Genomic DNA, 9,978 nt, shown 5'->3' on the forward strand with positions numbered 1-9,978 from the left:
ATCATGCTTTTGCTCTACTTTTTGCATACGTCTGCTTTTTCACAATCCTGCACAAACTACACATTTCTCCCAGATTTTAATAGTTATATAATTTGAATGGCTTTGGGGGAAAAAATGCACCGTGACAAAGCAGTGAAAAGTCAGTAACTGTCATAACTGTGTCTGAATAAGCCAACAGGGGTTTCTTGTAAGCAAGAAAAAAAAAGGCAAAAATCTTATGAAGACCATTAAATGTTTCATTCAAAAGGAAAATACAAATCAAGAATGTCTAATGTTGTAAAGCAGTCTATTCCACAAAGAGAATATCAAAATTATCAGGCTGTGAATGTCAGAATGAGATGATTATGGAAATTATTGCAATATGAGTATATCTGTGTACTGAACATTTTGGAATTAGTATTCATTTCCAAGTCTAACATATAAACTTAAACTATGGTACAATATCTTACCATGCACCGGTCCTGTACAGTAAACATTGCAAACATCTGTGATTGCTTAGTAAAGAAACAAACATCCAATTTTAATCGTACTAGATATTTATGCCTGTTCTACTGGAATGTTGAGAAAGGCCTCTGCTTCAGTGTACATCAGTATCCACAGTGATGAGGACTCTGACCCACAATCAGTCCTCTACTCTTCTGTCCTTATTTTGCCCTTTTACTGCTGGATTACAGCCAAAGCCTGTGGGACTGAGCCCCACACTGGGACAGTCATAGTTTATCACCCACTTCATTAACTCATCTGACAAAGTGTGAATACGTATGGCGTAAATACAGGTTCAAGACAGATGTAAAGGAGAGGTTGTATGTGCTTGTTTAATTTCCACCACTAGTATTTTCTTGAGCACAAAACAAAGGCTCACAGTTTGGAAGTGTAAGGTTTGCTTTATTGAATTCTCACAGCTGTTTCACCAGTAGGGTTACAGCAACAGAGTATTTGCACATTGAAAGATAAACACGTCTAGACATACCATCACTGGGCACAGCACAACATCCCATACAGTAGCACTTTATTTGGATGGTCCCTATCTGGTTTGACGTGTTATTTGTCAGATTTTGACTTGCACCGTCGTAGTTTTATTGATAATTGTTTGGATTGTTTTTGAAACGTGAGAGCAATTTCCAAATAAAGTGTGAACAAAAGTGCTTTCATATAAATTAGTGATAGTAATAATAAAAGTAAACAAACTGGCAGTAATCCTAACACATTACTATCATTAGGAACAAGAACACTTTTCAATTCTGTAACAAAAACCTTTTTTCTGAAAAATGTCACTAACACCCAAGAACACTCAAGGTTGTGTTCTTGCTTTAAACAATGGGAAAATTATTCCTACGTATACTTTTAGGGTTGCTCAGTAGAATGTCAACTCCTTGTAAACTCAGTAGAGCAATGAAAGGCATTCAGAGAAACTGGTAAAACCTTTCCATGTTCAAGTTTGGTGCCTTTTCCTTCTATTTTTTCATCTCGCTCTAATTGGCACACAAGGTATTAAAGCATCAGTTTTTGCGGCACAAATGCATTAACATTCAAAAAGGTGCAAACAGATAAACACACATACGACCAGCAGTGTTGACACTGCTGACTGACATAAAAACAGACAAGCTTGTGTGAGCACAACAAAAGGTTCCATTTGTGTCATGTGCACATGTGCATGTGCTCAAGAATGCTTGGTTCAGAAGATGAGAGTAGAATACGTGGAAACAATATGTGCTTCATAGTGCATAGTGTCTGCAGATGTGTGTGTGCCTGCTGATTGTGTGTGCCATATGAATGCTCCAGGACATTTTGGTTTACTGATTTCTGTTTTCTACAGTGTTTAACTCTGACACAAAGCCACAGCGGAGAAACGAACTTCCCCTTGTTCTCTCTCCATGAATTCACGGCACACGCTGGCTGCATCCTACAAATGAACAAAAGACAATAAAACTTCTATTTAATGAGTTTTCATATGAAGAATGCCACTATGTTGATGAAAAGACATTCTATTAGAAGTAAAACACTGATGTCCAAGTGTTTTCCTCTTTTCTGTTTCTACCATTTTACTCCCCATATTTTCATTAATGATATAAACTAAACGATATATAGGCCACTTAATTAATCTAAGTTTGTCAAAACTTCCGTGAACTGCAGTGCTTTCATCTGAAATGCATGTAGCGCCCTCTTATGGCAATCTGACATGAGTCAGTACATTCACAGGCGAGAGTAACTTGTACAGAAAAGTAAGCTGTGATTAAAAAATTATTTATTTATTTACTGGCTTTCAGTGACTTTACTTTCCCGTTAAAGCTCAAATGTTGAAAAATTTTTTTTTTCAAATTTTTTAAAAAGATATTAAAAAAAAAAAAATCACTGTCAGTCTTGAAGATCTCTTAATTCATTAAGTGCATTAGAGGCCCAAGAATATGCATTATCAGAATTTATTGGCTTGCCAATTCCACTGTGACATTTCTTGGAAACAGTATTCCCTAGTCTGGTTTACGACAGCAAGGGCTCAGAGAGTGTGCTTACATGACTTACACTGCAGATATATTTAACATATTCTGAACTAACCAGTGATGTTAAGAGTGACATGTACACATTTACACTAGTATCCCAGTCATGATGCTTATCACAGTTTTGTTCATATCCAGGATATGACATTTACATGAAAGGCAGCAAACTGTGGATATTCATATCCCTTTATTATAACCCTACATGATAAATAGTAGCACCCAAGTTATTCATGACTGCTGCTGCTTGCACAAGGACCTGTGATATTTACAACATAACATATTAATTAAATGTGAGAAAGGCAGATATTAATCAGTACCCAAATGTAAAAGTTACTCTGCCTATAGAAAATGAGACCACTCAGATTTATGTCAGCTTTAGCACTTATAAACACAAACATTGTGTTGTGGATTTATCTCACTAGTATTTTATCTACTGCCATCAATGAGATAAAGCAGGTAAATATGTCCTCCAGCTGGTGTCCATGTCCTCCAGGAGAAGAATAAAGACACATGGCCTTGTCTGGTTACAGAGGGTCACCACGATGACCAGTAAAACTGGATCTTTTTATTGATCTACATAGTAATGTTTCTGTGGCGTTTTCCACTGTGACCTGTTTGTTTTGGGGAGGCCAATGTCCTTTTGCTTCTTTTACTACGGAACTAAAACTGTCAGCTTTCTCCATGTAATCTGACGAGCATATTTGATCATTCATTCACTGAAAGACAATGTCTGCTATGTCATTTAGTGTCTGTGCAATAATCCTCAACTGTCTTTCACCGACAGAAGTTGTATACATGTAACATTATCACAGATACTATCAGAGTACTCAGAGTATCCAGGTTTCTCAAAAAAGGATAAGGTCGCAACACAGATACCGTTTTTACATGAGCAAACAAAAAGTGGTTCTTCAAAAACCCACAGTATCTGGGATACTGACGTACATATAAACACAGTCAGTGTTTTATATACCTTTACAAAGGATTCATCATTGGTGGCTCCGTGGTTCACTGCTCCATCCATTCTCCCATCTTAGATACATAAGTAAGATACTTAGAATTAAAGCAAGTGCGAAAATCATATTATTTCATAAATGAAAATAAACACTTACCAAATTCGTAAAGATGTCCATTTACATTGACAAAGGCAATAAAGTGGAAGTTGACTTTATCTGCTTCTGGCTGTAAAAATGAGTGATCAGAAATAAAAACAATTAAATTCATTTAAAATGTTATAAGATAGTAATTCAAGGCAAACTGCTACTTTGAATAATGCATCTGGTATAAATTATTAATCTTTGAGATGGCATTATGGTACAATATCTTACCCGACACTGGCCCTGTACAGCAACCTCATTGTGAGCATCTGTGATTGCCTGATGCAGAAAAAAACATGTAATTTTAATCCAGAAACAGACACTTAAACTTAATATCAATATCTATAAATACAAAACAACATTTGTACTGTATCTAAAATTACTGCTCAAGAAATGGTCACAAATCAAAAGCGGCCCTGAAGTCCTGGCTTCAACGTGGTTGGATTTAACGGTGTCTGACGCCCTCAAGTGGCCAGAACGAAAACATGTAGGTTATGCAACAACACACTAGAAAGTTGAAATTGGGTTTAGATTGGTTTCACTTTCTTTACATGCAGTTTTTCTCCTCATCGTCTCATACGCATGTTGTTAAACCCTCCTGAGACCCAGTCAAGGAGAAGTTTTTTTTTTTTTTTTTTTTTTTTAATTCAATAATTGATTTGATTAGAAACAGCATATTGTAAGTTTTTTCAAGATACATTTTTTATTTTTTGATGGGATGTCCTTTGCCGTGGACAGCATTTTTGTTTTGTTTTTAGTAAAGCTGTGAAACCCTTGTCCCCAACAGAGGACAGACATGCATTTCTGGGTCTCAAGAGGACATATAGAAAAATGATGCATCCATCTTAAATTATGAACTCCTTTATCAAATCTTCATGAGCAGACCACAATACATCAGATCCCAAGCATTTTCTGTATGTAACAGATATTAACATTGTGTGTGTTGTGGATGTGGTACCTGGTTCTTCTCCAGCTGTTTGGCACGGTCATCAGCAGACATGTTAGCAGTTTCATCTAGAAACTTCTTCAAGGCAGAGTCACTATCTGGAAATATCAAGAGAATGAAAACTCGCAAAAATCAGGCTTCTTTGATGTGAGGGTTTTAGTGATGAGACTGAAACTAAAACAATGCATCAATATTAATGTAACATGTAATTAAGAAACAAAATGTCAAAAACACTTATCCATCAATGCTGATCAACAACACCGTTATGTGACTGTACTTTCAATTGAACTCACCAAATGTCAGTTTGTTTTTATTGTTGGCCACAGCATGCAGCAGGGCAATGGTGCCGCAGGAATTGACCACGGTCTGTTTCATAAAATAAACCTCAGAGCCTCCTGCCACTTTGTCTGCCTGCTGCTGTCTGAAAGACTCATGCTGCAATGGATGGACACAGAATAAGTATTATCATCTGCACATGTGAGCAAGTGCTGCCAAATCTACCTCTCCTGTAGTTGGACTGAGAACTTGTGTGGCAGTGAGTGTATTGTTGAGTATTTGATAATAAGTCAGATGAATTAGACAGTCTGATCCCATACTCTCAAAATGTTTTGATCTATCAACTTCATTCTTAAGGTCCTTTTACATTCATAGAAAGTAGTTTAAAGGTTACTTCCTTGTATAGTTTAAGTTTCACTGTGCAGAAAGGCGTCTGTGGACAATAGGACCCAGCCAAAATACTTCCACCTTTGTCTGGTCTATGTGGAAGTTCACCAAAATAAATCTGAAAATCTGAATAAACAGCTTTTACTTTTGACCAGGATCTGTGATAAGGGTCATAATATTCCACACTGGTCACAGCTACATCACAAAGATTGTGAAGCCAGTCACAATCAAATATTTTACACGTTACCTGAAACCTACATGGCATGAACATTTAGAGAAGTTAGATGCCTCAAATTTGCATAGTATTAAACTGCGAAATTTTAAATGAGGGAGGAGGAGGTCATTTGCAATAGGGTGAGTTTACTTTTTTCTCTTTAATATTATTTCTTATAGTGTGGATAGAGGGGAAGATGATACCCTGAGAAGTGATTCATCATTACCATTTCCTTTCACTTGTTGCAGTCCTATGTATAATGTATTGGAGTGAAGAAATAGCACCTGTATGGATTAGACGTTTCCTTTTAACCCTGGCTGTCTGGCTCCCTGGATCACATTACTAACTAAGAATATAGTCATCTTGATTTATGTCAAGATGACTCAGACATCAGAACGAATTATTTCCTGTCTCACCATATTCTAACATCATATGACACTACAGCTTTGTCTCCCTCTCTCTCTCTCCATCTCTGCCCTCCCTGCACCTCAGTCTCACCCCACCCCTGTCGGCTTGTATCACTGGATCACCCCACCCTCAGCCCTTCCCTTCCAGGAAGAAGTCGTCAGCCTCTAAGACCCCCGTTGGTACCTGATGTGTCAGCGGGAAAAGCAGCATCAGGGCACAGCACGGTCTTGGGACACCGGAGAGCTGCTCACCCTCCAGTCCAAGCACATCCACGAAGCGCCAGTTGTCGCCCACGCCTAGCTTACTCATCATCTGAAATATATGACCAGGATGTAAACAAAAGCACACCGGCTTTTAGCTGATACCAAGGAACTGAGGTTTAAGTGGCGACATGTATTGAGATGCTCTCTGAGCGTGGTTTTAAAGATGCTGCGTTGTGCTGGTCCATTCAGACCACACCCTGTAGCCCAGACACAGGGGACAGCGCTCATAGGGATGCTAACGCACATTACACGTAATGAACAGTTAGCTTGTTAGAGGTTGTCGCTTCTGTGAATTTAATCCTCCACTTCTTATTAAATAACCAACTGAAAACGTCACTGTTAAGTTAGCTAGTAGCTGGTAACAGTGGCCTGCTTATAAGTATACTTAACAGCCACTACAATAAGCTAATACAGCTACTGTGAAACTTACCCGGTGGTTGAATCGGACATGTTTAAAGTGTTTTAGCCGTTGAATGCTAAATACTCACCTTGTTCAGCATCTGAAACCAAACAAACAAACATAACAGGTGAGTTCTTTTCTGGGCGGAAATGACACTACGTGAAAAAGTAAAGAAAACACAGTTCTTTCCACACCTCGGGATTGATTTCCATGGCGGTCCACTCCATTTTTCCGGCGGTTGGTTTAGTTTAGTTTAGTTCAGTTCAGTTCGGTTCGGTTCGGCTCGTGCGGTCCCTGCTGTTGTCAGTAGAAGTTGGAGCGCGTGCGGTGCGGGTAGATCTTATGGTAAGGGTCGTACCACTGAGCGGCAGACTGGGGGGAGCACTCAGATCAAATAACGGCAAATCCTCCGATTTCACCGGCTTCAGAGAAACAACACAAGCATTTAAATCTTGTATTTTAGTTGCAATGCGGCTAGCTAATCAGTGACACTACAGATATGTTAATGTTTTGTCCAGGAAAGTCTGTTCAAGTTGAATAACAACCTTAAGTGCCACATCATGCTGGTCAGATCACCCTTTACCAGAGGGAAGTAATGACGTATCATATTTTTCTTTAATAAATCAAATGCTGGTCTGTTGGACTGTACATTGTGTAAAATTAACCTCAGCAGTAACATTTACTGTAAAGAAATGTAAAAATGTTTTCGGGCATGAATTAAATACAAACATTTGTGGATTTTGCAAGATAACTTCTACATTCAAAATACCCAGTAAGAAATTTGACCACATGCTTTACCTAATTCAAAAATTATCCTTTAAAATACATTAACCCAGTGGTTCCCAATCTTTTTTGGTTTGTGACCCCATTTTAACATCACAAATTTCTGGCTACTCCAGACATTCAAAATGGAGACTTTTTTTTCTAAAATTTATTTGTTTTTGATCATGTAATAGTTTGCTATACTATGTTGCAAATAAACATTAATTTTAGACGACATTTAGTCTCCATAATGTATATTATTATGGATGGAGGCAGAAAAGCCAGGTGTAGATTACTGCACAAAGTGAGAATTTCATTTTCCTTGGTCAAGATATGTACAGTCAGTCCAGCTTGTAATTACAAAGCTGCAAATTAATACTGAACAAACATCAAACTATGAATTATGAAAAAGCTGCAGCATCTGAAACCGACCACAATGAACATTTGAAAGATAAACAGAACCACAGTGCTTCAGTTTCAGCTTCATAGTTTGTCATGTCTGTTATGTATTGGGATTGTCTCTCAACTCACTATACATTTTTAATTTTTATTAGTAAGTTTTTTTTTTTTTTATTATTATTATTAATTACTAGAAATTTCAGGTGACCCCATTTGAATTCCAGGCGACCCCACATGGGGTCCCAACCTCAAGGTTGAAGAACACTGCATTAATCCTTTCAATACTCAAATTTGTAAACAAAGAAAGCAAGTTAATATATAGTAGTGTGCAGAAGTCTTAGGCCACCATCAGCTTTGATGTTTTTTCAGGGTTGAAATGAGCTTACATATTTGTTTCAATTCATTTTTCTTCTGATACAACAAGAAAATACAGGGAACATGTGCAGAGCTTTAACAGACACAAAAAACTGGACTAAATGAGGTGTAAAAGTTAAAGTCACAATTTAATGTGAACCCTGACCCCATGACAAGCAGCAAAACCAATTACAAACATCTTTCATGTGTTGAATGAAACCTAGTGTAAAACATCACAAACTCATATTGTCTGAACAAAAGGCATAAATACTAGCTCTTTGGTATGCAGAAGCTGTTTTTCCCCTGAAACTTTTGTTTTCACTGCTGTACATACTTCAGATGCAGACTGTATCCAGATTGTATCTTAATACAGAAACTGAGAAATGCATGCATGTGTGGTCTTTATAAGTTTACTAAACCAACAAACCTAATGTAGGCCTAGGATTTTTACACAGTACTGTATATAGGACATTTCATCCACAAAGGCAATTCATTGTACTTTACATATAGAATGTAACATGAACATCTAGAGGGAAACAAAAACAGAGATGAAACAACATAAATAAATAAATAAATAAGTAAGTCAGGGTATAGAGCATATAAAATCAAAAAGTAGTAGTAGTAGTAAACAGTAAAGTATATCCACCACAAATTAGAAACTGCTGAACCTGCCATTTTGTTTAATTCATTGTTTAATAAGGGATAAGAGGGATTTTTTTTTTTTTTTTTGTTTTTGTTTTTACTTTTGTTTTTCTTTTCTGTATATTCCCAAGTCATCCATAAAAGTTATTTATCTGTGCACAAAATTGTAAAACTATACAGCATACACACTATGAATTCCTATAATACACATTAAAATGATACAGGACTTATGAACTCACACTTCAGTTTACCTTCCTCTAAAGTCCAAAATTATTCCAGTGTCATAGTGAAAGAGGTAATTAAAAAGTTTCTCAAGCGAGTATGATGTCCAATTACTGGACAAGACGTGTTCTCCTACTGAGCAATGTTTAATCTGATGTGACAGAGCACAGCTGCCAAATATTACCTCAGTGCAGAAATGCTGCTGTTGTTCCAAATGTCACATATTCAGAGCACTAGGTTAATCAGTACTATTTATGTTTTTCTATCTGGGCGTAATGCTACACCTGTCTTGTTTTCCAGGTTTTTGTGCACCTGTTTGTTCATGCTGGTGTGTTTTTGTGTGAATGTTTGATCATTCATGTTGGTACAGGTTTCTATCACAGAGACAAACGGAATCAATGTCTTTTTATTTCTGTTGTGGCTGCAACCTGTTCTCCATGGTGGGTATGTTGAATAGTTTTTCCAAGAATAATAAATGATGAGATGAGACTGAACTGACTTTTTTGTATGAATCTATTAGGGACCAAACAGTAAGACTACCAGGAGACAGGATTAAAGTTTCAAGTGTGGGTTTTTACTCACCTAAAAATATCCCAAAAAATGATTACAAATGATAGTTTTAGCAATTAAGTATATAAAAGAGGTCAACATAACAGAACTGTACTCAAAAAAATAAGAGCCACTAAGGCTAAGAACAAGAACTGATGCATCAAACTGACCTGACAAAATGAGACAACGGGGGAACATACAGTATATAGTGGCTTGGCCAAACCGTTAAGCAAAAAAGGGGAAAACAAAATGGACACTAACTATAACTAAACACAACTGAAGCTTTGGTAACATTAAATTCCTCCATGACAACACAACCCATAGTTTCTCCTGATGAGGCGGCTGCAGTATATAATGTTGCTCCATCCTTGGCCATGCCTTTTTTCCACATCAGGATGGCAACAGGAAACTCCAGCACATGGTAACTCAAACAAAGGAATCAAGGATTAATATAACAAAACATAAATGATTTAATGGTCACCCTACACTGTTAATATATATGCACCTATACAACAGTGTATGATTAACCGTTTCATGCATGAATTGTGAGAACTTGAGTCAAGATTT

At 37.1% G+C, this 9,978-nt stretch overlaps 1 protein-coding gene across 1 annotated transcript; it reads right to left on the reverse strand.

Annotated features, from left to right (window-relative positions):
• Window positions 1-864: 864 nt before the first annotated feature.
• On the reverse strand, window positions 865-6,819 carry uchl1 (ubiquitin carboxyl-terminal esterase L1 (ubiquitin thiolesterase)). The gene is made up of 9 exons (XM_030141248.1): window positions 6,678-6,819; window positions 6,572-6,583; window positions 6,004-6,132; window positions 4,829-4,970; window positions 4,548-4,633; window positions 3,821-3,868; window positions 3,605-3,674; window positions 3,466-3,524; window positions 865-1,903 (listed from the first exon to the last, which is right to left on the reverse strand). The coding sequence occupies exons 1-9, from the start codon at window positions 6,708-6,710 to the stop codon at window positions 1,820-1,822; spliced, it is 663 nt and encodes a 220-aa protein (XP_029997108.1). The 5' UTR covers window positions 6,711-6,819; the 3' UTR covers window positions 865-1,819.
• Window positions 6,820-9,978: the final 3,159 nt, after the last annotated feature.

Source organism: Sphaeramia orbicularis, chromosome 1 (assembly GCF_902148855.1).
Source record: "Sphaeramia orbicularis chromosome 1, fSphaOr1.1, whole genome shotgun sequence".
In the NCBI taxonomy this organism is placed as follows: Eukaryota; Metazoa; Chordata; class Actinopteri; order Kurtiformes; family Apogonidae; genus Sphaeramia; species Sphaeramia orbicularis.